The sequence below is a fragment of the Wasmannia auropunctata genome, unplaced genomic scaffold (assembly GCF_000956235.1).
Source record: "Wasmannia auropunctata unplaced genomic scaffold, wasmannia.A_1.0 LD336031.1, whole genome shotgun sequence".
NCBI lineage: Eukaryota > Metazoa > Arthropoda > Insecta > Hymenoptera > Formicidae > Wasmannia > Wasmannia auropunctata.
The window spans coordinates 302,299-329,623 of record NW_012026859.1 but is presented as its reverse complement, the minus strand read 5'-3'; the positions used below and the strand labels follow the sequence as shown (position 1 = coordinate 329,623).

At 37.2% G+C, this 27,325-nt stretch overlaps 4 protein-coding genes across 5 annotated transcripts in view; all 4 read left to right on the top strand.

The window, feature by feature from the left end:
- Positions 1-1,025, top strand: part of LOC105452467 (nucleoside diphosphate kinase 7) — a 28,761-nt gene extending 27,736 nt beyond the window's left edge. Inside the window, exons 6-9 of one of the 2 annotated variants that reach the window (XM_011693579.1) lie at positions 78-202; positions 286-399; positions 461-568; positions 658-1,025. In XM_011693579.1, coding sequence (XP_011691881.1) covers positions 78-202; positions 286-399; positions 461-568; positions 658-693 — 383 coding nt within the window. In that variant the 3' untranslated portion in view covers positions 694-1,025. The remainder of the gene's footprint in view (positions 1-77; positions 203-285; positions 400-460; positions 569-657) is intronic. The other variant, XM_011693578.1, reaches the window with a different exon arrangement.
- Positions 1,026-2,687: 1,662 nt separating this feature from the next.
- Positions 2,688-12,087, top strand: LOC105452463. The gene is made up of 12 exons (XM_011693571.1): positions 2,688-3,318; positions 6,130-6,331; positions 6,490-6,644; positions 6,963-7,177; positions 7,838-7,982; positions 8,412-8,654; positions 8,830-9,202; positions 9,521-9,701; positions 9,905-10,068; positions 10,173-10,376; positions 10,466-10,633; positions 10,730-12,087. The coding sequence occupies exons 2-12, from the start codon at positions 6,235-6,237 to the stop codon at positions 11,314-11,316; spliced, it is 2,532 nt and encodes an 843-aa protein (XP_011691873.1). The 5' UTR covers positions 2,688-3,318; positions 6,130-6,234; the 3' UTR covers positions 11,317-12,087.
- Positions 12,088-12,758: 671 nt separating this feature from the next.
- LOC105452462 lies at positions 12,759-14,524 on the top strand (the record flags this gene model as incomplete). The annotated part of the gene is made up of 3 exons (XM_011693570.1): positions 12,759-12,982; positions 13,065-13,383; positions 13,521-14,524. Coding segments are annotated over 3 exons (1,104 nt in total), but the record flags the coding sequence as incomplete, so codon positions are not given.
- A 6,761-nt stretch (positions 14,525-21,285) lies between these two features.
- Positions 21,286-27,325, top strand: part of LOC105452458 — a 16,087-nt gene continuing 10,047 nt past the window's right edge. The window contains exon 1 of the mRNA XM_011693563.1: positions 21,286-22,151. Coding sequence (XP_011691865.1) covers positions 22,068-22,151 — 84 coding nt within the window. The 5' untranslated portion in view covers positions 21,286-22,067. The remainder of the gene's footprint in view (positions 22,152-27,325) is intronic.

Sequence of the window (27,325 nt, the reverse complement as noted above, 5' to 3'; positions counted from 1 at the left end):
GCATTTTTCATATATTTTAAAACCTCTGTCTAAATCTAATGTATATTCTTTTCACTCAATTTTAATTTATAATATAGGTACCATTATCGATGACATTCAAAAAGCAGGCTACATAATCACTGCAATACAACAGTTTTATGTCAATCCAATTAACTCGGAGGAATTTTTAGAAATATACAAAGGTGTTCTTCCTGAATATACTGTATGTTTTCATCTATTTTATGTATTCGTTTTACAAATGATTATTTCTGAAGATGGAAATATTAACATGACCACTTGTTGTAGGCGATGGTAGCAGAACTACAATCTGGTCCATGCATTGTTGTGGAAGTGAGCCGTAAAGACGAAAGTCCTGACATCGTTGCTGATTTCAGGAATTTATGCGGTCCAATGGATCCGGTAAGTATAAACCACTTCAATTGCTTTGCTCCCGCGTTATTGACATACTTATTTGATACAGGACATTGCGCGGCAAATCAGACCGAATACGCTTAGAGCCAAGTATGGGAAAACGAAAGTACAAAACGCTATACACTGTTCCGACTTACCGGAAGACGGCATATTAGAGGTAAAAACAACTTTAGTCACACATTTGCTTAAAACTTTAGTCACATTTGCCACTTGTTTCTCTTGTAATTTACGTATGAATTTTTCCAGGTTGAATATTTTTTCAAGATACTCGATGGAAACTGAACAATCAAATATATCGTGCATATATAAAAAATAATTAGATTAACGATTATTAAATTATTTGAAATATTAAAACTCAAAATATTTATATACATTGATGTATATATAAAATAAATAGATTTTTTAAATGAAACAATATCAACTCAAATGTATACATTCTCATATTTATAGACATAAAAGTTCTATAATCGCTTGAGGTTGTAATAACTTTTATATAAAATTGTCGTTTATAAACGTTTATATTTTCAGTGATTAAAATAGGCACGAAGGGCATTGTTTTTAATCGGAAAATTCATTCAAACTTTAATGTATTTAAACATTAAATGCATTAAAGTTCATTTAAATAATGACTATTTTAGCTTCATATTTACTCAAGAACTTTTTATCTCAATATAATTAAATAGCATTTATCATATAAATATATTCGAAAGTAGAAAAATATTTTAGACTGGTGCATTCCTATGCATATGTATATTCGTGTATCTTAATATGCGTCTCGCTGAATATTTCCATTGAGTAAGGGCTTCCGGAGAAAGGGGGGGGGGCGTCTGAAGTGGCTCGGAGCTAGAGCCGCGAAGCTATAGCCTTTCGCAATGTCCCACTTTGACACGGTTACTGCAGATATTGGTATTTGCGTAATTATGCGTTCCTCTCTCGCGTAGCGATCAATATTTTTTGATCTTATATAATACTAATAAAGAAGTGGAAATAGAAGAAAAGGTCTTTTTTCGCTTAGTTATTTAATTTTCAATAAAATTATCCCTTTTAAAGTTTTTCATAATCGTATTCTTTCCGATTTTTATTATTATTCTTCAATTTCTTCAGCAAATCAATCTGTTAGAACTCCAAACGCACTTTTTACGCGTAATTTAGTCATTCGGACAAAAAGGAGATTCAAAAAAATAAACATATAAGTGATATAAGATATAAAATATGAGTATACAACAAAACTTATATATATGCACTAACGTGATGCGAATATATGTTGACGAATATCCGAGCTAAACACCAAAAGTATAATAAATATGTGTGTGTATATATATATTTCCAGTATAAGCAAAATAGTAGCATTTGCCAGAAAAATATTGCAACAATTTGCATCATACGTCCGCATTAAGATCACGTTCAAAATCGGTTCACAACACTTGATATCGTTGCACCGTGTATCGCACATCATACAATGGAACAATTAATTATCCGCAGATTTGCAACACTGTATATTGTTATTTGGGTGGTCGGCCAAAATCAGTTATTCCGTTAATACGTTAAATTCACCTGTGATTCCATACCAACGAACACCATCACTGTTTATAGCAACCATCTATTTCAAAGAACTGCAGGATTTATCGTGGCTTAATAACGGCACAATGGTGCGTGTCAAGGATTTAATCTGTATAGTCCGTCGACGATGTAAAACTGCAAAGATGGATCCGTTCCCATCGCATTCAAATCAGGAGAGGGGAAGAAAAAGAGATTTTCTCACGATACTGTTTAATTCAGTAAGGTTCTATTGATAAAGGATTACGGATTGAAGAATATTGTGCGATTTAATGCTAAATGGTATGATTACCGCAGAATGCGGAAAACTTTACTTGAAATAATTGTATAATTGTATAATGAAATAATTATATAATCCAAACTATTAAATAATGTGATAAATACAAAGACATAAATTCACTATTCATAAACATACGTACGCGAGTATTTTTTATTATCTTAAAATTATAGGCTGTCGCTTAGATTATTCAGTTATTGAAGGAATACTTCCGCAAAGCAGTAGCAAATTTATTTATAAATAAATACAAATCGCAAGTGCGATGTAGTAATATCCGATGTAGTATTAAATAATATGTATTCTTTGCAATATGTTTTTTCGAAAATATTAAATACTGCTCTCAAATATTAATAGATGAAAAAAACTTCTTTAACTAAGGAGAAATAGTATCTCTTTAGTATATAGTTTATAGTGATTTTTACAAACAGCATCTACAAGAACAGGTATTCAAAGCCTGATACCGCACAGATATTTGCGTTTAACGGTGATTCCTATTTGCTTACAAATGTCCCAGTTTTTCTAAAATTGATCAAATTTTTGTATTTTTTATTTCTGTAAACATGTTCATTGTCTGTTCTATTTTACGAGTAAACACAATACAATGTTGAGTCAAGTCGAAGAAAATTCACTCTTCGGTTACACATATCCTTGCCGCTTGCGAGGTGATTCGTCGCAACTTAGATTGGATCGGTGTATTGAAATACGCTCCTTCCTCTCCCGAGCTCAAGTCGGCGACTTGTGCCCAGATGCCAGTATTGCGCATGACATCGCGCCGCACGGATCCAGCCGGTATTTTTTGAAGATCCGTCACTCTCCATACGGTTTCCGATCTTTTTTTCTTTCATTTCTCCAATTCTTTTCCTTTTTCTTATTTGACATATCATACTGTATCTCCGAAACAGTTTTCCTGATTACACTTCGAACTTTTACCTCAAGATTTAAAACGAGAGACGGAAGTATTACTTATAATTACTGCTCAGGTATCTTCCGTTTCAATCGACTCACCTGGCATTTTATGACTGCTATTTTTGGGAAACGATGTCTTATTGTTGGCAACAAAACGCTTCGTGAATGTAAGTTAAGTTTACATTAAAAATGATAGCAAATAATAATTAAAACATTTCAATGTTACTCGTCGCGATCACAACGGTGTTATTAACTTGTACATGTATATAATTATTATGTTAAATAATTTGGAAAGACAATGCAATATTCGAATATTTTAGAAGAACAAGAATAGCATTAAATTCTTTAATAATATTTAATGATTCGCGATATATTGGTACATTATAACGCGTGTATTACAGAGTATTAATAGTAATAGTTATAATTTATTTATAAATATAGTCCTGATGGGGATTTTACATTCGACCAGAAGATATTAATTACTTGATTTCTGTATATTCGATTCATCTCCATTATACTAAAATATTTGTCGATTAACAAAGAGAGTTATATAAAAATCAGCGGCTACCACACAATATACGTTTTTCGTAATATTCGTAACATAAAGGTGTACTGTAGCTAACTATAAATATCATAGAGATTTATAACACGAATTAAAAAGGAATCAAGTAATTGCTTTATGATCTCGACGCGACGATAGCACTTGAATGACAATCAACTGAAAATTTTTCCCGTAGATCCAAGGCTACTTGAATAGCGTGCTTTCATAAGAATCCTTATAACAATAATGCTTTTGCTCTCTACAGAAATCTTTGGTAACACATCAAGACACGCGTGCGCCAATTTATTATACTCATTTTCTTCGTCGCTTTCTACTTCGTGATTTATTTCTCCGTCATTTCTTTTACCAGTTTCTTATACTAGTGTTGCAATTATAGTCTTACATGACTTGACATATTATAATTGCGCGAAATATATAAATAACTTGAAATAATCACCTGCTCTTTTTTTTCAAACCTTATGGTATGTAATCAGTTGGAATGTCTTATCAAAGGCAATTGATCTCAAAATGTCATTTTGTTTCATAACTTCTTGCGCGTATTGACATTTTCGTAATAAGAACAATTCGCGTACGTTGCAACGTTATGAAACAATAAGGCGGTGCTATAATGTAAGTACATGTGTTATTACAGACACGTACGCTCCAACGTAAAAAAAAACATTTTTGCTTTAAAAATCTGTCCTGGCACGAGTATAATTTTATATCTTTATTGCCTATCAAAATCGCACATTGTTCATCAACGTACACTTTTTTTTATCGGATAATATATTATATAGTGCAAAAAATAATGTTTTTACTACATTTTTGTTACGTGCTTTTCGAGGAATTTTTTTCAAAATATTTTAGAGAGATAATTCTTTAGAAGATAATTCTTTAGAAGATTCTTTTTCTCTCTCGTGTTGCATTATAATCCAATCAAATTACGAGACACATGCTTGCCACTTTTTGATGTATTATAAGATAAAATTATCTAACATTCACTGCCAATGAGAAAACTCTAACTGTTCTTGAAGCACGGTTCTATGCACGTCTACAATCCTCCATCCTTAGAACGTGTCAAACCTTGAATGGGGAACGCGCGTCTGCTCAGCATTGCTAAGTACTTGGCGAATGGTTTCCATAGATAGAGGCTAGTTAAAATTTAAATCGCACATAAATCTTTCTTATAAGTTTATTTGCTATTTATGCTTATTGTAGATTACGAGACATTTCATAAAAATGAACATAAAATTTTGAGTGTATCGAACTCTAGAAACACTCGAATTTCTCTTTAAACTTTCTCGTATTTTTAGATTATTAAGATTCTTATACATTTAAATAATTTAACAAATTAGACTAGATATTTACATATTTAAAAATTTCATTATTTTCAAATTATTTACCATTAATTACAGTTTAACAAAAAAGAATCCTAGAGAAAAGCGCAATTATTTCTTGCAGTTTTTTAATATTTGATAAGACATTAGTTTTATTAGATTGAAGTCTCTTTATTTATTATATTTATTTGTTATAAAATCTAAAATAATACTATATTATAAAATAATATTATATTTTCTCGTTCAGAATTAAAAAATTATTTTTTGTTATACCGTTTTATTGTAAATTTATATTTGAGAGACTGATTATGACGTTTACTCATAAACATCATAATCAAATCATATTAAAAAAGGCATTGTTCTCGAAATTTTATTGAGACTCGAAATCTGAATCGCATTCTTAAATGATTTGTTGAAGAGACAGTAATGTTCGCCTTCTTCCGCAAGGCCTGCGACGCATGAGTTATGCAATTAAAACAATAATGATGCTCGCTCCCAACGCCGGTAACTACGAGCAATTTCAGGTTGATTATAATGCTCCACTCGTAATTCATGATACCGACGAAGCAATTGCAAAAGTTTATTCTCCGTACTGCAGTTGTACTACTTCGAAAAAATGACAATAATAATATACTGATATAGATTGCACAATCTGTCATATTTGAAGTCCCGCTTTTGAACACAAAATGTATTTTCTTTTACAACGGGTTGACAGATAGACTTGCGGAAATTGAATTTCCCCTGATAACAAGTGTTTCGTATATTCAATCAATGGATACGGTGAACACGTTTCACGTTTATTTACGCCAATGAGTCGGAAGTTGTTGTATGTATGCCATGAGGCAGGTATTGCCATGGAAAGTTGTAAAGCCATTGTAAAACCGTTATGTAAAAGACATGACATTCGTATATCTCGACGGTATTTTGTGCCATGGTCATGCCGTGCCGTGTACATTTCAATAACAGTGATGGGATCGACTGACCAAATTACGTCTAATTACTAAAACTTTTCGTTATGAATTAAATAGAATTATTGCAAAATCGTTGTAAATTGCTATGAGAATTGTTGAAAAATCTGTTCAATGATCCGATAAATGTAGAGAACAGTGACGTGCGGCGAAGATATGCACAATACAGATTGAACGTTTCACGTTTACGAATAATTCAACGACGTCAATTCAAGTTCAAGAAAGGAACAAATCAAAATGATAACGCCCAAGAGCTTCTTCAGGAGGATCAGCAAGGATTTCAAATCAAAAGAGCTGATGCCGCTGAAATTAATATTTTTCGTTAAAGCTTCCAGTAAGTAATATATCTAGAAAGCAATTTTCAAATGTTTGACACCGTATTCTCATTTCTGTTTTATCTTGACACTCTAATCAAATAATCAATTGCAAGTGAAAATTTTAAATAATTCTTCCGCCACGGTAACAAGTTTTTTCGCTGCGATTTTGCTTTAGCACTTTACGTGTTGTATCCGTACTTGACCATACACATGAGAGAACTGGGAATAAACGTGGAAGAGACGGCGATAATGAGTGCCGTCACTCCTGTCGTGGCCATGGTGATGCCGCCGCTTGCCGGTATGGTAGCCGACCGGATAGGAAATTTCAGAGTGAGTTAACTAATTTTTTCTTGCCAAATAATGCCAAATATCAATATATGAACAAGATATTTTCTTCAACCATTCAAATTTTCCACGCCTTTACCGTTCTGCCTTTATTTCCTTATTTTATTTCCTTATATCATCTATTACCACCTAAGTAGCAAGGTGATGTCAAATGACGTAAAATAATGTTACCTTTTATTAACGTTAGAGACATTATTAAAACGTTTTTTTGACGTCACCTTACTACTTGAATATCTACACGCATACTTAGATACATATATGTCAATTAGAATGGCGTATGAGATTTTTGAATCTTTCTGATAGATTTTGATGTCGGTGTTTTCCGCGATTGGAGGCTTAGCGGCGTTATTACTATTACTGGTGCCCATCGGCAGAGTGACAGTACATTTCCCCGAGAGGGTAATCATGGACCTCGGTTGCGAAGGTAGAAACGGATCGCTACTACACACAATGAGCCAGACTTATCCGTGTGAGACGAAATTAGAATCGGAGATCGCTATAAAAGTAGAAAGTTGCGGGTAAGTCGCGAAAAATCGCAATTATATAGTCATTAACTTCGTAGCAGGAATGGCAAACTTGCAAATTCATTGTGTTACGTAACATTACTTATATAATATTACAAAATTTTGATTTTTTTATCTTTCTCTACATTGAGCCTAAAACGTATATATTTTTTTTTACCTTTATAATTGTACTTCGTGTCGTAAATTTTTCTATTGTTATTTCTGCCTCAGAAATATGATATTTCAGCATTTGAAGAACATTTGCAATCCATCAAGTATTCTGTCATTAATTTAAATCACGCAACGCATATTGAGGAAATTATTGTTATATCACGAATAGAGTAATCTCGTATCGCAGCGACAAACGCTTTGTCAAATGAACACATATATATATATGACAATTATATGTGACGAATGTGTATATATGTATATATATATCATTAACGTGAACATTCTGTTTTCCTGTTTCTTTCAAAGTAGTTTCAACAACTCAGCTCCGAATAAGATGAATGTTACTATTTATCGTAAGCTATAATGGTGTTTTAATAATAGATGCTCCGTACATTCGCAAAGAGTGACGTTTTAATCGGTTTCTTTAAAGTCATTTATCTAAAAACCGCGTATATGCTCTGGACAAAGCTCAAAAATTAGCGATTTTTTTTTCTTATTGCGCAGATTCGTGTGTCACGTAGAAACGAGCAACGAGACGGATCAAAGTCAGATTCTGAAATCGAGGCTTTATACGGTCCGACATCTCAATTTTCAGACCGGCGTTAATACCTCGCACAAATATATCGTTGCGCAGAGCGACTTGTCAACGGTACGTTGTGCATTGAACGTATGTTAACAGACTGCCTGTTACTGAGTTACGGATACTCGATACCTAATATCGAATAACGGATAAGCGGTGAGCTTAGGTGTAGTAAGGTGAACACGCGGTTGCTGGTCAATGCACGAAGAAACGGTATAGCGCAATGTGTGCATTACTTAATCTTTCAGTTAAAATTACTTGTATATCACTTTCTGCCCATTAAAAAAAAAATGTCCAAAAGAAATTTTATTAGCTTGACATTATTAATTTTGAGATCGCAAAATATCGAACGTTACGTAAGCTTAAAACTCAAAATTTAAAGTATTATCGTACAATTTTTCGTATTATATATTTTTATGCTTTTCATGAGTATACCGCGTATTTCGCGCAATCATATTATTACGATACTGAATAAATATTATTGTATTTTAATTACAGAGTTTTAAGCAGGAAGATATGAAGGAACATCGACAGTTAAAAAATAATGAATTTTATAAGACTACCATTCGACAGGTTTCGAAAACGCACTATTTTTTCCCAACGGACCAAATGGACTCGTATTTCTCATGTATGTCCCCGTCGGGGCATGTCCAAGATACTGATAGCTTTACTGCCGAAATAACGCATAGAATGTACAAAAATTATACGACATGCGCGTTTGGTAGTTTAATGAAATCGAAGGTAGAAGAAGAATAATATACTTCGTAACATAATAATATTCGTATGTATCCGAAAATATCAAAAGATTGGCAATAATCCGGAAATTTTCGCCATTTTTATATTTTATATTTTCGTAATTAAAAATTAAAAAAAAAAGACAAAAATGAAAAGATCAAGTAGTCATATTTTTTTAAAGGATAACGTCAACCGTACGATAAATTATCATTTGTACAAATCGAAAATAAAAAGTTTGAAACCGGATGAAGATGATTTACGAGAGGAACGGCAAAGATATTTGACGAAGGAAATATCCTGGGCAGGAGAAGATTTTCAAAAACCCATTTGCGATGATCCAGATTCTATAAATAATCAAATTACGATACAAGTGCGGCTCTATGATCACGAAGCGAATCTAGAAGCAACCAAGCGAGTCCTGAGCACAAACGAGTGCAGGAAGAAATGCATAGTTACTTTACCTCGTAACGCAGTGTGCTCTAACATGAATATGGAAATCGAATATAACATAAAGCTAACGTTCTGGCTCTATCTCGTCGTTCGAGTATTCATAGGTACATATTCAATGTTCCAACTATCTCTCAAGATAATATAAAGATAAATCCCTAATCATTACACAGTTCAACAGGAAATAATTTTTTTTTCAATTTCAAGAAAGGAAACAATCATTTCTAATAGTGTTGTTGATGCTGAACACAAACCGACCAAAATGTTTTATCGTGTCAAAACTTTAAGAAATTTATATTCAAATTATTATAGAAAAATCTAAACTGTAATTATATTAAGCATAAAAAAATTACAATATTTTTTTCAATTGTGTAATAGTTATTCAACGTTATCACAAAATAAAGATGTAAAATTCTTTGTTTCAGGTATTATTGGCAGTACATCTTTTGCCATGTTTGAAGGCGCTGTTATAGCGATATTGCGAGAGCAGGAGGCAGATTACGGTCTTCAAAGAATTTATGGCAGTATAGGAGGCATGATTTCCTCACCTTTATCAGGTTTTCTCATAGATTACGCTAGCAAGGGTAAAGGATATACGGATTTTAGGTGAGTAAATTAGTCATAATTTATAAGATGTCCTATAACTGATAACACAATCAGAAAGGATTGATTTCACGCGCCAAAGTAAATTTAAAAAAATAGAAAAAATTTTTCTATATCGTTATTTTCGAGACATATTTATATATTTGATTCTATAATAAGATTAAACTTTATTGAATCGTTAATAAAGGTCTAAACGAATTTTTCAGACCAGCATTTTACCTCTACGCAGCATTGAAGCTTATATCAGGTATTCTTATATTGATGATCAACTTGGAATTCAAGGTACCTGCTAGGAACGTTGTGCGCGATGTCTTTACCGTTCTGAGAAACCTCGAAACTGCGGTACTCTTCCTTGCTTGCTTCGTGCTCGGTAAGTTACCAAACTTACATATTCAATACGATCCTGAATTTTTCTATCGGTGTTTTCGACAAATTACTCGGAGAAAAGATTAAAAGAAAGAAAGACTTCGACAGGAACCGCCTGGGGGTACATCGAGTCGTTTCTCTTTTGGCTAATCCAGGACCTGGGTGGATCTAGATCGCTTATGGGTATCACGGTGGCGGTAGGCGGTATCGCCGGTATACCGTTGTTGGCACTCTCGGGGCCGATAATATCAAAGATTGGTCACGCGAACGTGCTTTTCATAGGTTTCGTGTTTTACGCCATCAGGCTTTGCGGTGAGTATGATAACGGTGCGAAATAATTGACAGCGCGGACAAACGTGGACACGCGCGTTTAAAGATATAATGAAGTACTTCCTGCACAGGCTATTCTTTGATTTACGATCCTTGGCTTACTTTAATCTTCGAGGCATTAGAGTCGGTTACAACATCTCTCAGCTTCACCGCGGCCGTCACTTATGCGGCAAAATTATCAACCACGTCTACCGACAGCTCGATACAAGGATTGCTCGGTGGCGTTTATTACGGAGTTGGTACGTATTCTTGGTAGTTTCATTCAATTATTTCTTGGAAATAATAAATAAATTATTTTGTATTAGAAATTTGTATATTGATTTTTATATTTATAGGCAAAGGCTCTGGGAGTTTGATCGGTGGTTACCTGATGAAAGCTTTTGGTACCAGACCGACCTATCAGATTTTCGCTGTGGTAACTTTACTGACCGGCATAGTATATTTCATATTCAACGCAACTTATCTAAAGAAGCGATTTCAGCTCGAAGGTAACGATATCGTCAAGAAAAAGCCGAAAAATATTAACAAAGGAGATAGCCCCGAGAAGCACACGAACGATATTAGTCTCGACGAAAAGTCGCAAGGTGAACGAATTGATGACAAGAGCAACGCGACGGAAAACGATAATAAAGGATTTCAGAAAGAAGAATCACAAAACAACGAAAAAGTGGATGAATTGAAGTCAACTGAGATCGAAGCTATTAGAAATGCTAAAAATATTGACGAAATTGAACAAAATTCAATTAGAAAATCTGAGGACAAATCAGAAACAAAAGCTGTGATTCAAACAAAGGCTAAGGAAAGCGATACGCAGGAAAGCTGTTTTATTAATCCGAATTTTGAGACTGACAATTTAAATCAAAGTAAAGTCACGGTGGAAAACGAGCGAAGCATATCGCAAAATGCCAAGCATATCGATTGAGTTTGCAGGTGAATTCCTGAGAATTTCTGGTTTAACGATAGTCAGGTAAGGAACTGAATGTAATAACAGCGTAAGCAGTTTTACATAGCTCCGAAAGAAAAAAATAAATTTTAAACTTAAAATCTGAATTATCTGAAAGAACTAAAATAAAAAAATTTATTTGCTGTAATCTATTTAAGTTTCTATTGAATTGAAGAAAGATCTGAAATAATATCCAGCATTTTTAGAAATCGCGTTAACAGTAGTTTCAGTGATATGTAAATCACACAGGATAATCTACAATACAGACAAATTTCCGTAATCCCAATATACCATGCTCAAACAATCTTCCTATTATTAATATTTCCTTTTAGTCTCTGTTTCTTTCAATGGCACATGTATAGAAAAATCCTATGATATTAATTGCGGAATATATATATATACAGACTTAATACCTTCTTTTTTTGATTCGTTTTCTCATTCTGCATGTAATCGCTTACGAGCGCACAGTTGTGTAGAAAATATAAAACTCCCAGTATGGGAGCAAAGGAAAAGACATGCATAGTTGTATCAAAAACAGAATTATGTTAAAAATACGGAAGTCGACGATTCTGTACATTGAGAGATCATGTGTATGCAATAAATTATTGATAAAAATGTTTTATATTTGTAGTACTGTAAATATATCATTTCCTGTTTAACGTTGCATGTATTATATTTTTGCATTGTTATAAATGTTGACTAGAAATTTACTGTATGTTAGAAAAATAAAGAAAAACGTTGAAATGTAAATTGTATATATACCGGTTTTTTTTCAAGATTATTGTTAATAAAAATATATCGATACTGAACTCTTCCTCCCAATGTCAATAACGGGAGACAATCTGTTTATTCGCAACACAACTCATAACGGATTGCTACGGTTTGCAAAGTAAATTAGAGCTATTTTGTAAAGCGTCATTTCTTCTCGTTAGCGCAGCTGCGCCGGCTGAATATGTTTTGTCTGCGCTAGTCTTGAAATTGTCGCAAAATAGCTCTGTAATAGCGTATAAGCATCAACTGTTGCAGTCTATCGTCATCCCGTCTGCGAGACGGACAATGTTTAATGACGAATGCATTGCTGTACGACGCGAAACAGTCAAAATAATGTTGCGCGCAACAATGCCGGACGCGCGCGCGGACAATAAATTCGCGATCGCTCAAGTGGTAGTTACAGTTACAAGTCTATATAGAGGACACTCGCTCCAGAATCGTGGCCATTCATCTTTGAATATCAGCATGTTACGTATTTTAATTTCGATTCTCTTCCTACGCCTGTCTTCCGCCACGCTGTCATCGGAAGTAACGTCATACGCGAGAGTATCGAGAAACGGACAGCCAGGAAGAAGCGCTCGCGATTCTTTCCCGTGGATCACCAGGTGCGTAACATCGAGATAAATTTTTTTTGTTCACACCGGTAGTGACTACCGGTAGGCGAACACAATGTCCCTGAGATATTCTACGTAAGGATCGAATGTGAGGCAACGTCTGTGCACCTTAGGCCCGTAGCGAGAAGCAATACGAGCAATACGGAGAACGAAAATAGAAGTATAAATGACATTGTTATCACAGCGTCGCCCGTGTACGTTCCGCCCGGGACCACGAAACTGAAGAAAGGCGAAGCGATCGATCATCCAGTCGGTCCAAGGTAAATTCAGGATATGTTAACGTACAACGGCGAAACATTTGCTATTAATGGCCCTAATGGCCTATTGTGTCCGCGTATACAGATACTCGACGCTGGATCGCGAAATGATAGCCAAACTGGACGCGAGCAAGATGCGAATTCAGCAGCGATTCAATCCACCCGCGGCCGGACTCTTCGTCGACAAGGACTCTTTCACTCAGGCGAACGGAAGGCCTCAGAAAGGAGCGATCACGTCGGATGTGATGGAAAGCCCTCCGAGCATGAACTCCTCCACTTTTCTCGGCCCGATCTTTCCCGGGATATATGAGTACAGCCCGAGTACCGGCCCGGTCTTCGACGATGAATCACCGATGTCGAAACCAATAATCAGCAAATATCCGCCTGCGCCCATGGACGATCAGGTAAACGTGTGAATTATTTCGTCATTAGTCCCCCAGCTGCAGATAGACGAGTGTAAATTGCTTTTCTCATCGCTCGTTTTTCAAACACATACATCTCACGGGATCTCTCATCTTCGAATCTCTCTCATCGCGTATAGATTCCGGATTCCTACAAACCGCCGCCGAGCAAGTATCACACCAGCGGCGAGCACGAGACGGACTATCCCGGTTTCGAGATAGCCTCTTCGTACGAGAACGACGGATCGAAACCTGTGAAATTTGCGAATCATCACGAGCATCCGCCTCCGTTCGTAGAGGACACGTACGAGCATCACGATCATCACGATTTTCATCACGACGTGATCTACGATCACATACCTGTGTATCACGAGCATCATCCCAAGACCACGACGGAGGAGCCGGAAATGAACGACCAGCGACTCGACAAGAGGCCCTACTCGTATTACTTCATCGGAAAGAAGCTCTGGTACATACCGCTGTACTTTAGCATCTATTTTATCATATACATAGCGGCGCTCGTACTGAAGAGCGTCGCCCGGCACAAGATCAATTTTCCGGCTCAACTGGCGGAAGCCGTGAATCATCGCAGAAGACGCGAATCTAGCGAAGGATGGTGGCAATTTACCGAAAGGATACTCGAAGGACTGGAACGATTCGCTGAAACGTCCGGTGAAAATTCTTGTGTAAACTGTCGCTGAAAAAAAGTATCGAGAAAAAAGTCAAATATATTTTTAATAATTGTTTACCGCTGGAATACTTACATTCGACTATTTTTAAATACAAACGATTGAGTATAGCGATAAGTAGTTCGTACGTAAAACATTGTTAAGAACGTTTAATAAACAATAATTATTTATTTTATACACCCATACATTATTTATACGTAATTTATCATAAATAAGACAATCACGTTAATCAATATATGATAATTATGTGAAAGTTACAAATTAGACTTAAAATCATATGGATTTAAATAAATTTTATATATATGCATTCCTAGCTACGATACAATCATTTTCATTATTTCTGTATTTACTTAAAAATAAACACAGTACTTACGACATTATTGATGAATTTATTTGTCATCACAACGATGCGTTTTACTAATTCTTAAATCTGCTTCGCAGATATTTTACAAAGAATAATAATAATTAAATAATTTGAGAACTAGTTTTTCAAAATCATTTTGACTCTTCACTTCCTAATTTTTGAATAAATTATCCGAATCAATTAAATTTGTTCTTTTTCATTTTTTAATTCCGTAACATATTAGAATTTTCGTGCTACATAGAATATCCAATGTACATTGCTAAAATAATTTATAGAACATGATTATATGTGCAGTTTAAACGCGCGCGCAAACAATCGTTAATAGAGAAGCACGATGTAATTATCGCCGATTTAGAATATCGTTTCAACGGGATCTGCCTAAAAGTATGCTAATGATTTAACGAGAGTTCTGTCCAGTTACAGCAAAATGTCTGCTCAGCCTAATATTAAACGATAACACGGCCTATGACCTATTCTTCGCTGAATTTCATTAACGTTTTTAAAGTGTAACCGCAAGTATTTGACAAGTGTCGAACAGTACAGCTTAAACAACAATTAACAATAACTTAGAAATCACTAGTTTCTTATAAATGATAACGTCGACGCGCCATTTAGAGGCGATCAATGAAACTCGGTGACTACCGAGCATTTCGACGGAATCGGCTTGTAAGCGACGATGCAAGAGATCTGTAACAATTAGAGTAATTAGCGCTTAGGGATTTGTGTGTACTTAACGTTACCGTCGATACAGTTACCGTTGCGCGTACACCGGACGAAGCTGCTATTGAAACTAGGTCCAAGAATTGCGCATTCAGTACCTCGGACGACCAAGGGTTTTTCACTTCGAAGCTTTTCTGCCAGCACGCTACTCCCAAATGCCGAACTTTTACCGCGCGAGACAGAGTTTAGCGTGTGACGATTGTTGAAGTGGTGACATTGTGTCTGTCATGTGTGTCAAAAGACGAACCGTGCAATACATGTTAAGGATTAACATGGGTCAGTATTATTTTGCATTAAGGAGATACGAGTGTCGCGTACGAAATTCACGTATAGCCAAATCTGCCGAAAGCGAATTTTGCAAAATATCTGCCATAAATAATTCGACAGAGCAGAAATCTGTAGCAGATCTGTGAAATCTCTATTAAGATATGATGACAGATTGACTGCGGAAACCGAGAGCGGAGTCTGTCACTTCATAATCGTTTAAATGACGACGATGAGATTTATATTTTATTTGTATAGTTACGGAATGACAGATTCTACTGACAATCTAATCTGCTGTCGGATTATGTCGGCAGACTCTGCGAGCGGAATACGAGTTTAATATGAGTATGTAGTTAATGTCAATCTGCCGCAATATTCTACTCGAACCTGCTATTCTAGTATACCGCTAGCATATATTGCTAATATTTTATTTTATTTATTTATTAGGGAACTATCACTGTATTTCTCACATGTTCGTTAAAGATTATAACGTAATTTTCATCGTATATAAATATAATATTTTAATTTCACAGAATCGATAAACAGTCGATTAGTCTGCAAGTTTGTTCTGTTGTCGATTTGCATTTATCATGCCTCTGGCGAAATGAGTATGGGGAATACAGAAGGATCGATTTCGAAAACAGGAACACCTAAAGAAAACCTTGAGTTAGCTATGATCCCGCAATCTGTCAGGTAAATATGTGAATTCACATTTTTATTGACCATTTAAGCAAACTATAATTCGCATCAAATAATAATAAAAGAGAATTTTACATGTTATATTTCAATGTATATGCATTATAATTTAATATATTTTATACATATGTGTATTCTGATTCTTTAATCGTTTCTCCAAATTACGCAACGCATACAATTATAAAAAGGACAATAAATTTTGTATCTAAAAAGGACTTTGCTGCAATCCTAATGTTTAATTTTAATCGAAATATAAAAGCGCAATTTTTTTTTTAGTTCTTAATGTATAAAAAAAACATAAAATAAGAGATCAAATCAACGTGAATTAATTGGCAAGTTTAGCAATTTATCATACCGCTAACAATAAGTCACATTTTATTCCACAGAAGCAGACGAAGCAGAGCGTACAGATGGGATTACAATACTCGGGGTGACAACGCCGACCATCAAAACGACGATCACGACGAAGACATGCATGACGACGAGAACGGTCAGACGAAGGCGATGGATCAGCCTAAGGCTGATTATTGGGCCGGCTATTACGATTTTCTCATAAACGAGGGAAGCTACAAATTCTGGGCAGTCTTTCAGGTAATCCTGGCAATCGAGCACCTGATTTCTATTCCAACGTAACCCATGATGACTTCGAATTCAAATACGTGTTGTCGCGTTTGCATCAGCTCGCGACCGCGGCTCTTCTGATCTACAGCGCTTTCGCGGCTCTCTACTACGCCAAAGTGAATCCGCCGACCACGGACGATTATTTCGACGATATACTCCGCCGGCGACGGCGACGAAGGAGACGCCGCTCGCTTCCGCCCGTGGCCCGTGACAGACCCTTCGCCGGACTCGACACCGTCACGTTTCAAAGGATAATCGAGGCCGCCGAGCGAGCACGTTGATTTTCGCTTCGATCTATCTCTTTAACAAAGAAAGAGTTACGCCGTACGCGGTAAATAGAAGTTAAATAACACAAGCGATCAAACACGTTCGAGCGGAGTCTTTGAAAGTGCGAGGAGAACGACGGGACGGTGAGCTGCGAAAACGCAATCGATTCCCTGTTTTGTGAAAACAGGTGGCTGCTTCTAATTAGCATGGAATTAGCGAGCGTAATGTAACACTTACATCTATAAGTTTCGAAAGTTACTTAAATTATTTACAGTGTATATAGCGTAGAGTGCAACGTGTGCATGTGTGTACGTGTGTTCGTGTTAATCCATAACTTCGGTAAGAAACATTTGTATGGAGATATTAAGATTAAGGTGTGTGTAAGATTAAAGAGAGAGAGAATCGGGAAGATTAATCGGATTATCGGAAATAATGAAAACAAAGCGACAGATAAATCATGCTGTCGCGCAAACGTTAGTCGAATGAAAGGTAGTTGATTAAACAATTCGGCGACGAACGCGTATACGCGTCGAACGTTCTCGGGCCTGGCCCGAAGAGAATAAGCCGTGGGGACCCGAAAGCCCGGGGGCCGGTCTGGCCATCCATCTGGCGATGGATGGCTCGGTGGTTAAATGTAATGCCGCGCTACGGGATCAAAACGTAATAAAAATCTCCCGAAAAAAATGTCAATCGATAAATCAGGCGTGACGCGACGGCGAACCGCTGCACGGATCGTCGTGCGACGCCGGTGCCAATGCCACGCGATGCTGCTCCTCTCATCTCCTCATCCTCCCTCTTTCATGTATGCGTACATCTTTTATATATATATATTAGCTACACGAAAAGAAACGGTTTTGCCAAAGCATCTAAAAATTTTGACACTAAATACAGATCTGAAAATACATGATCTGTCCCAAAAGTAATAAGATTAATTCTGGCAAACCGTGTATTTTATTGAAAATACACTTAATATTTTTCAAAGTAGGATCCTTGAGCGTCAATACAGCGGTTCCAGCGTTACTGCCACTCTTCGCAGCAGCGCAGGAAGTCCTGACCGGACCTGCCTTCTAGAGCACTCGTCGCGGCTGCTTGAACTTTTTTAATCGTCCCGAAACGGTATTCGACACTGTTTTGGGACGATTAAAAAGGTCCAAGCAGCCGCGACAAGTGCTCTGGAAGGCAAGTCCGGTCAGGACTTTCTGCGCTGCTATAAAGAGTGGCAGTAATGCTGGAACCGCTGTACTGACGCTCAAGGATCCTATTTTGAAAAATATTAAGTGTATTTTCAATAAAACGATTTTTCCAGAATTAGTCTCATTTTTCACTTTTGGGACAGACCATGTATGTTGAATCATCGAAATAATTATACAGCTCAAGTTAGAATATCAAAACTTTATATATTATTATCATGCTTGAGCATGCTTTTAATTAATTATTTTAATGTTCCATAATTATCTGCAGATCTGGTTTTTTATCTAATTTTTGTATATTTCAGTAAAACCGTTTCTTTCCGTTCGCATTCATTTATACAGACAATATTTATACAATACACACGCTGAATCTGAAAAGCGAATTTTCTTATCGGACAAAAAAGAGGGTATATATAATGTAACGAGAGATCTTCGAATCTTCCGGGATTACATCAGAAACGTGTGCAGTATCGCAATGATAAATCGTCCGTTCAAATGAATCGACGCCATAAGATGTTTGAACTTCGAAAGAAGATGCGCACGGTTAACGAAAATTATTCAGATCTTTGCGGAGGTGAAACAGGAAGAGAGCGAAATCGGGAAGACGAGAGGCGGCCCCGCTCGATACGGCCCTGAGAAAGATCACCCAGAGCATCTTACCGGCACGACATTCCGCCACGTAGTCAGCTGCGAGGGATACCTTAAGCGCAAGTACGGCAATCTTACCGGGGACCGGGGACCGGATGCCGCGTCCCCGGACGCCGCGTCACACGGGAACTACACCATTCCCGCGCGGTAAGGAGAGCGCGGCGGCGTGTGTCGCGTTTTCTCTTTTTTCTGTTCTTCGGCAAAATTTTTACAGATAAATCTCTCCGATCGGATGAAGGGAAACGGCGGAGGGATTACGCCCGTCCGAAATCCAGACCGCGGGCGATAAAAAGTGTTATTTACAGCTCCTCGGTACGCCGGCACGGCCACCATCGATAATTTCCACCGGCCGTTCCTACGCGCCGCTCCCGCGAGCGATCGGAATAATAATACGAGGTAATAATAGTGGGATTAACCGACGTCGCGGACATTCCTGTCGAAAATTTTCGTAACTTCGCTTCCATGGTATCCGAACCAGTTTCTGCCAATATATACATTCTGTCAGTTCTTGCAAATATATGTATATGTAGTCGAATCTCGACCGCACATTGCTAAGATCAAGTAATCTTCCTATTTCTTATGGCACTTTCTCAATCCTGTTCTATTCTGTAATATAATATAGCACGTATGAATGAAAATTTCGTTAATCAGTACGTGGTCAACTTATAGTAAATTGATCTAAAACTAACGAGAGAGATACTAAAAATGGAAGTTAAAAGTGCTGAGAAGATCTAATATAATATCACGATATTGTAATGTAATATATATCTGGCATAAGTATTTGATCTTTCGTGGATGAACCATTTTCAAACCCAATTGAATTTTTCGGATAATTTATTACTGAAACTTTCATATAAGCAGAATTTTTCAAATTTTAGTTCAATTTTGGCCGAAGAAAGAAATCACCGGGCTTGTATCGATGATCTTTTAAGACTCGTTGCCTGCAGATAAAAACCATTATTTATAATTTAATGATAATCTTTGACCAAAAATTCTTTACCGATCATGGTTGTGCTCTTCATATCTTCCCTGTTTCTCTTCTGCCTTTTCATTTTACTTGCTCCCTCTTCATTCAAATTTAAAGCGATAACAAGCATTTGAGTAATGACATATCGGCAAACTTGATTACAACGTGGATTAGTATTTTAATATTTAGTAGAAATATCTTATATAATTAATGTCCAATTTAAAATATACATAATAAATCAAATGCCATTAAAATTTTTACTGACAACGAGTGCAACTGCTTTTCTTACGTTGTCAGAAATCTTCGAAATAAAAATTGCATTATCAATTTTTTTAGACGCAACAAACTGCGTAAGAACTTCTGTAAATATATATACCCAGTTTTAATACGTACACCAGTGAAACACACTTAATGCGATATTGTGTCCACCGTGGAAAATGACGGGACCACTATAGGTCCGCTACCGTTAGCGAAATAATAACGAGACAAGACAACGGTGATCTAGGCGTCGCACTAATAAGGGCGCACGCCGTCTAATGAGTAGCATTATGGAGCTCCGCCTAACATGCAAACAGGGAGATTATGCAGAATTGCAGAACTGTTGTCCTCGTAAAATTATTATATGATATTAACGAGATGATGAAATAGTGGTAACCTACCCCGTTTCATTGTTCGTAACGAATTAATATCTCGCAAACAAATAAATAGTTAATTAAAAGTGTTTCTCTCGATATAAAACACGTACTAATATTTCTTTATATAAAATTACCTGTACTATGTATGAAATTGATTTTCGTATTTTTTATTATTTTTATCTTTTTTTTTATTATACATATATTTGATTGCTCGTGCTATCATTCTGAAAATATAATTTTACATTGCATATTATAACTGCGTTAATAAATAAATAAATAATTGCAATATGCGAATATATAGGAAGAAGAAGAGTCTGATTTATCATAATGGTCTACGTAAGAACATGTTTGTGACATATTGAAATAATCCCGGCGCAGCGCACGAATTATAAGATCTGTGCGAGCATTGAAATCTCCTTGGCGCGGCAGTGCGTCATTGCTCGAGTGTATATAATTCCGTCTATAATTTTTTTCGCTACGTATTCTTGTAGAAGAAAGCATTACGGTAAACTAATTGGATTTTATAAAAATATGTTCGAGGCTCTTTTGCACATTTCAAGATAAGAAAAAGAGTGTTATTTGTATCATCGCCCCGTTCAGCGGTCGTTTAGTTACGGAAACACACGCGGTGGTTTTCACAAAAGAGAGCGCAGATTTAAAATGTAAAGCACCGTAACCGTGGGAATACGTATAAAGTCGGCGTGGGGAATTCGTCGGCGTGTGCAAGCCGAATATATATGTATATATATACACTTGCGACGTACGACGACGTGAGAGACCTGGCCCGAACGGGAAGAACGAAGATGAGGAACGGCGGTACCTCAAGATCTCGGATTGTCAGTTGGTGGTCAGCCGTCACGTAGGAAGGACGTGGTGGTGTGTCCCGCTTGCTTCGCCGCGCTTCACCTCGCCGCGCTTCACCTCTTCCCGCTTCGGATCGTCTCGTCTCGGAAGAAGCATATACGCCTGCATGGACGCCTCATGTACGTGCAGCTCTTCTCAAGAGAAGCCAACAAACGCGAAATGATTTATATTGGACTGGCTACCGGTGGGTGCGGGTCAATAACTCGTTCGTCCGAGTAAAATATTGCATTTTTCCTTTTAACAACTAATAACAGTTCATTATAAACTATCTCGGTATCCTGACCAGGCGGTAGCAACTATAGCAGATGAACGTGAATCGAGTAGCACAAGTATTTTCCAACTTTAGAGAATATATTCCAAGCTACTCCGTATTCGCCTAACGGTATCTTCCCGGACATCGAAAATTGCATTCCACTGTAACTTTGAGGAATACCGCGCGTGCGATTGCTTTCTTCGACCCCGCGAGTTGATCCGTCAGAAACGTTAATTATCGTCTGACCGAGACGGCGAAGAAGTACCCTGAACGAAATCCGACTTCATTACTAGCGAGTCTACATCAGTTGTAGAGACATAGCAGCATCTCTTTTTTTACAATTACAAGAGAATGCGAGGAACGCTTTGACACGATCAACCTCCACTCAATTATCGTCATGGTGCACCGTCGTCGTGGAATGTCGTAAAAGCCAAAGTCCGAATCCCGTGGGAAACGACGTACGTCACGAATATAATTCGATCGGGAGTAAGAACTCGAGAACCCGGACGATGACTTCCATGTGTGGCAGCGGAAAGAGTCACGCCGTGATGAATGCCGGCGGCTATTACAGGCCTGGCCCTTACGCTTATCAAGTGAGTTTTACATTTATATGTAAGTTTTATTTTATCGTTCTAAGAAATATAAACGGAGCAGAGCCGTTGGATTCGAAACTTGTCTCAAGTCAGATGTAACTGACCTATTTTTTATGTTCGTAATAAGTATATTCAATTATTGTTTCTTATAAAATTTTATAAGATATTAATCTCAATTGGTATACAATCATATATATATATATATATATATATATACACACACATATACATATTCAATCTATACTCAATAATGAGAGTGATAATGAGAACGTTTTCTTGTTTCCTCGAGTCTGCTTTTTGCTGTGAAACGTTTTACATTAACGTTTTAAGTTAAGATTATCTGACAATATCGAAACACATTTCTTCAACAAGAGTCATCTATCGATTTGTACGTTTTACGTTAACGTTTTAAGTTAAGATTACCTGACAATATGGAAAAACATTTTTTCAACAAGAGTCATTTTTCGATGTTGAAGAAAAAAGGATTCTAATCATTATGATACCTCAAGTAAATGTATTCTGATTCAATAAACTTTTACTATCGGTTTTACGAGAGGTATCCTTCAAATATTACATTAATTAAATTACCAAAAGTTATCTCGACTTCGAAACGATTGCCATTCTTCGTACATAATATATATGTATGTATATATATATATATATATATATATATATATATATATGAGTATGAAAAAAACGAAAGTAGTTAACTCAGCAAATTGAGATGCCTCCAAGAGGTATCCAAGTTTTATTGAAGAATAAAATCGTAAGTAGACAGTCAGGATATACGTTTTTTGCACGGCCAGACTTCTAAGGACCATCGTTTCACTTTTCGAGACACGTTTTTTCTCTGTGAATTAAAAACCGCGTTTTTTTGCTTACAACATAAAATACGAAATAAGATGATTGTAAAGTGTAGCTTTAAATCTCGTAACTCTTTCGGTCTGTACATGATAAAATTAATCTGCAAAAAAATAATTAGAATTGCACTTTAGTGAAATTTAGTAAATCTTAAGAGTGATCTATTTTTGAAAAATTTTCTAACGAATACGAAGAAATATGCCGATCCTTTTATAATAATTCTGTGTACACATATTGCAGACCTTACATCATGCGAGAACCTTCACCTTGTCTCACACGAAAGCATTATATAATTTTATCAAGAGACACGGTCATGTCTCGCGTCAAGTTCACGCGCAACGGCGAGGCAGACTGTATCTTTACGCGAGACGGCAATTTGAAAGTAACTTCAATTATGGGCATCCTACAAGGGGGATATCCCTCCTCCCCCTCCCCCCTGCACTACATTTATCTCTGTCCCCTGTCCGTCTTTGTCGTCTTTTCTTTCGTGTCTCCTTTTTGTTCACTTAATAGCAAGTTGAAGCTTTTATCGTTACCAAGAAGCTACACTTGAAAAACGCGCGACAAGAGCAAATAGGTACATAATTATGTTTCAACTTTTTGTACCCGCGCAACGTAACTGTTCTAAGAAGATTTGGGATCCATGAATCCCACATTTCGCGAAACTAATAATAGTAATAATCCATTTCTATTTATTATACTCGATACGTTTCCTGGAAAAATATTCAGATCTCAACGAGCCAACTTCGTTTACTTATCTTACGATCTTTCGGATTATTCGGCATTCTCTTTCCGTTTTAACAAGGTTTTTTTTTCTTCTCTGTGTGCCAAAACCCATATCCCACACACCGGCGCGGCACGGCTCCGTTCGCTTAATTGGCTGTTTAAACCCGATCGCCCGACGCGTTCGCAACCCGCGCGCACAATGTGGTACCGTTATCAAGTCAACGACTGTGAGCGATAATTGCGACGATAGCGATGCACTTTACTCGCGCGGCAAAATACCGCGCGATAACCATCCCTGATGAGATGCACCCTCGATGCATCAGCCACGAGAAAACTGGAGTCTGAACTCAAATCGCGCGCGCGCGCGCGCGCGAGCGCGGCGGAGTAACGTTCTCTCGACGCATCATCAGGAAAGGAAAAAAATGCAAACGGATCTCTCACGTATTGATGCGCGTATACCGCGCGGGCACGCAACGCGCATCTGTTACGCTAACGATTGCGGATAACGTTTGAATTGTTGATGGCGCGCACGTTTGGCGCTGCCTCGCGAGCGTACGTCGGCCGAATGGTAATTAAGCCGCCTCTCGTTAATGAGCCGTGGAGGTGAGCCGCGATGAAATATAGAAATTACGTGTCCAGGCACGCCTTTTTTATCTGCCTGTGGAGTTACTACAATAGCTGACAGTTAGGTTCAACGTACCTGGAATGCGAACGTGTATGTGACCGTGTATAATTAAAAGTGTCCCGTCACAAAAGGGTAAATGATTTAATAGCAGCGTCCTGCGTGATGAATCGGGCATTGATTACGACCCTGCAGGACAATCGCGTCGTGTATAAAACTTAAAGTTGCAGCAGCACGTATGTATTTTCAACCGATTCTCGAAGATGAAGAATCAATTTTAATTTTACGTCGTTGCGTAACGCAACTACGGAGAATAGATCCGCACAATAGATAACCTTGGAAGCCATAGGATATACCTTACGGGCGATGATTTGTCCGCCACTTTTATAATCGAATTATGTAAGGGAGATCGTAATCTCCAGCATAGGCGGAAAAATTTTTGCCGATTGTACCAACGTGAAATCTCGCGAAAATATCCATATAATGGAGCAAATTATAACTGTATTCTCCGTGTTCTCTTTCCTCTTTCTCTCTCCCCTCCCCTCCTCCCTCTGTCTCTCTCTGTCTATTGTTGAGAACTTGACTTGGCAACTTTAAACGCGAGAACAACATTGCCAGGAACGTTTATAAAATACTAATGAGCGATTATAAAATAATCCAATGATATGTATCCACAAACAAACGGAGGAAGTTCCCATATACACGCGTAACTTCTGCTTTAGATACCATCGTACGTACCCTCGAGCGAAGCTCGTGGAAGCTTAAGCTTTCGGTTGTGGGAAAATTCCTTCGCGAAATATCATACGAATATAAAAAAAAATACGGGTGATTCAACCCGTCGCCTATTCCATTGTTGAGAAATGTTTGCGTACATAAGGACTGTACGCGAGAATGTAATCGCAAGGATATGATGGTACCGATAATATCTTTCCAACCGATTTGCCGACGCCCACGCGATTCGAGTCCTGTTACGAGGATCTCTATCGAGTCGATTTAAGATAATCCGAGGTATTCGTGGAATCTTCCGCGTCTCTTCCGCAATCGACATTTTTTTTTTTTAAATACCCAAGTGTGCCAAACGGAAACAATTGTGCGATCGTCCGAATAAAATCTACGTACTTCGACAAAACGTATATCGTCGCGCATAGATAACATAACGCGGCCAACGCGAGGCCCGGCCCTGGACACAGGCGTTACGATCTGCCGTGTACCAGTTCCAGGTATACACACGTTCCTAGGGGGACCCTTATTAAACCAGACAAGGACGAGAGTTGCGGGAGCGTCCTTGAAGGATCTTTGCACTCGGCAAAGTTGCTCGTACTCGCAGCTTCTCGCGCATTTTCTTCGTGCTGCCCCTGCGAAGGCCGCGCATTGACTCCGTCCAGGTCATGGTACGCATATGGACTGTATGCGTACACACACACACACACACACACACCTTCCTCAAACCTCGTTATTTGCGAACGCCGAGGTTACATTTCTTAACCTTCCTCAAATATTAACCCTCGTATTCTGCGCAACGCTATTAGCGGATATTTCTTTTGCAACGTGTGTCTCTATATCTTCTTCACACCGCGGCGGCAATGCATATCCCTGACAGACTTGTTTCTGTTACACCACTATTGTTCTTCCACTGAATCCTTGGCGAACGGTTGATAGTTAGCAACCCCAGGTGTCATCTCTGAAATGTCGTTATTTATATGTATGTAGTTTTCATAAGGCGGCGGAGGTAACAGCCTTTTCAGGAATCGCATAGCTGTTACCACGCTTTGTGATCCACATAGTTGGATATGCTCGGCAACGCTACTTAAGTGCCACCGAGGATTATTCTTACGGCCTGCATCTTTATTGAAGAATATGAGAAAAATGCTAAAAAGGATGAAAAGGATTGAAGAGGAGCAAGACGCTGAAAAGACTATCGCAGATGTAATTCAGGCCAACAGGCTTCCCTCTGATATTTGAATTTGTGATTACTTTTTTCTTATATATTTGAAGAATTGGGAGAGATAACTGTACAAATATTATTCTTACGAATCTCTCTACATTAATTTAAAAAAAAAAAAGAAACTTGAAAGAATCACGATGTATGACGTTTAATTATAGAATAGTGCAAACATTAATTTAAAAAAATAAGAAATAATTTGAAATAATTACAATCTATAACATTTAATTCGAATAATCTTCTCGTTTGTGACAGCATTTTCCGAAAGAAAGTGATCGTTGATCTAGTATTGAAAGGCAATAAAACAGATTGTATACTATCAGCAAAATGACATGTTATCCTGCGCTAATTTGCTTACTTTGCTAGTTGTTTGCTTCATGGATCATAACTTCAAACGATGCCTTGAAAATTAAATATAAATCATTCAATCATATAAACTTATTTCTGTAAATTTATCTTTGAAATTTCCATAGAATATTGATTTAAACATTTTAATATAGAAAATTAATCGTGCGCTATAAATATTTTATGAGAAGCAACTGTAACGTCACAAAGAAAAATAATATGCAGTGAAACTATATCGCGCTTCATAGCTACACTACCGCGGATCACGATAACGCGGTCAAATCCAAAACAAGTGCAAATTGGTCTAACACTTATTTATCGTGCGTATTTAATTCAATGATGAAGCAAATATGAGCATCTAGTGCATTCGGAGATTATTTCATAAAATATCAATAATATGTTATTAAATATTAAATAAAATTAGCGGTCATTTTTATTTCCATAAATAATTGGAGCGATAACAGCATAGCGCGGCACAATTGCATGCAACGGAAAAATAAGAAGCAAGGGTCACGCGATATTTTTCACAAAATCACGACAATCCATAAACTTTATAACGGTTCACGCTCGCGCTTTGTATCTGGACATCGCATTCGATACGGTCGATTTCATTCGGCTCATTCGAGATATTCCACCTGTTAGAACAAGATGCGAGGACGCGTATAACATATAACATTT

Bases quoted from the DNA above. Each gene is read 5' to 3' on its own strand.
- LOC105452463 (XM_011693571.1), top strand. From the start codon at position 6,235: ATGATAACGCCCAAGAGCTTCTTCAGGAGGATCAGCAAGGATTTCAAA. The intron at 8,655-8,829 runs GTAGAAGAAGAA...ATTTTTTTAAAG, and splicing joins GTAGTTTAATGAAATCGAAG to GATAACGTCAACCGTACGAT. The intron at 9,702-9,904 runs GTGAGTAAATTA...CGAATTTTTCAG, and splicing joins AAAGGATATACGGATTTTAG to ACCAGCATTTTACCTCTACG.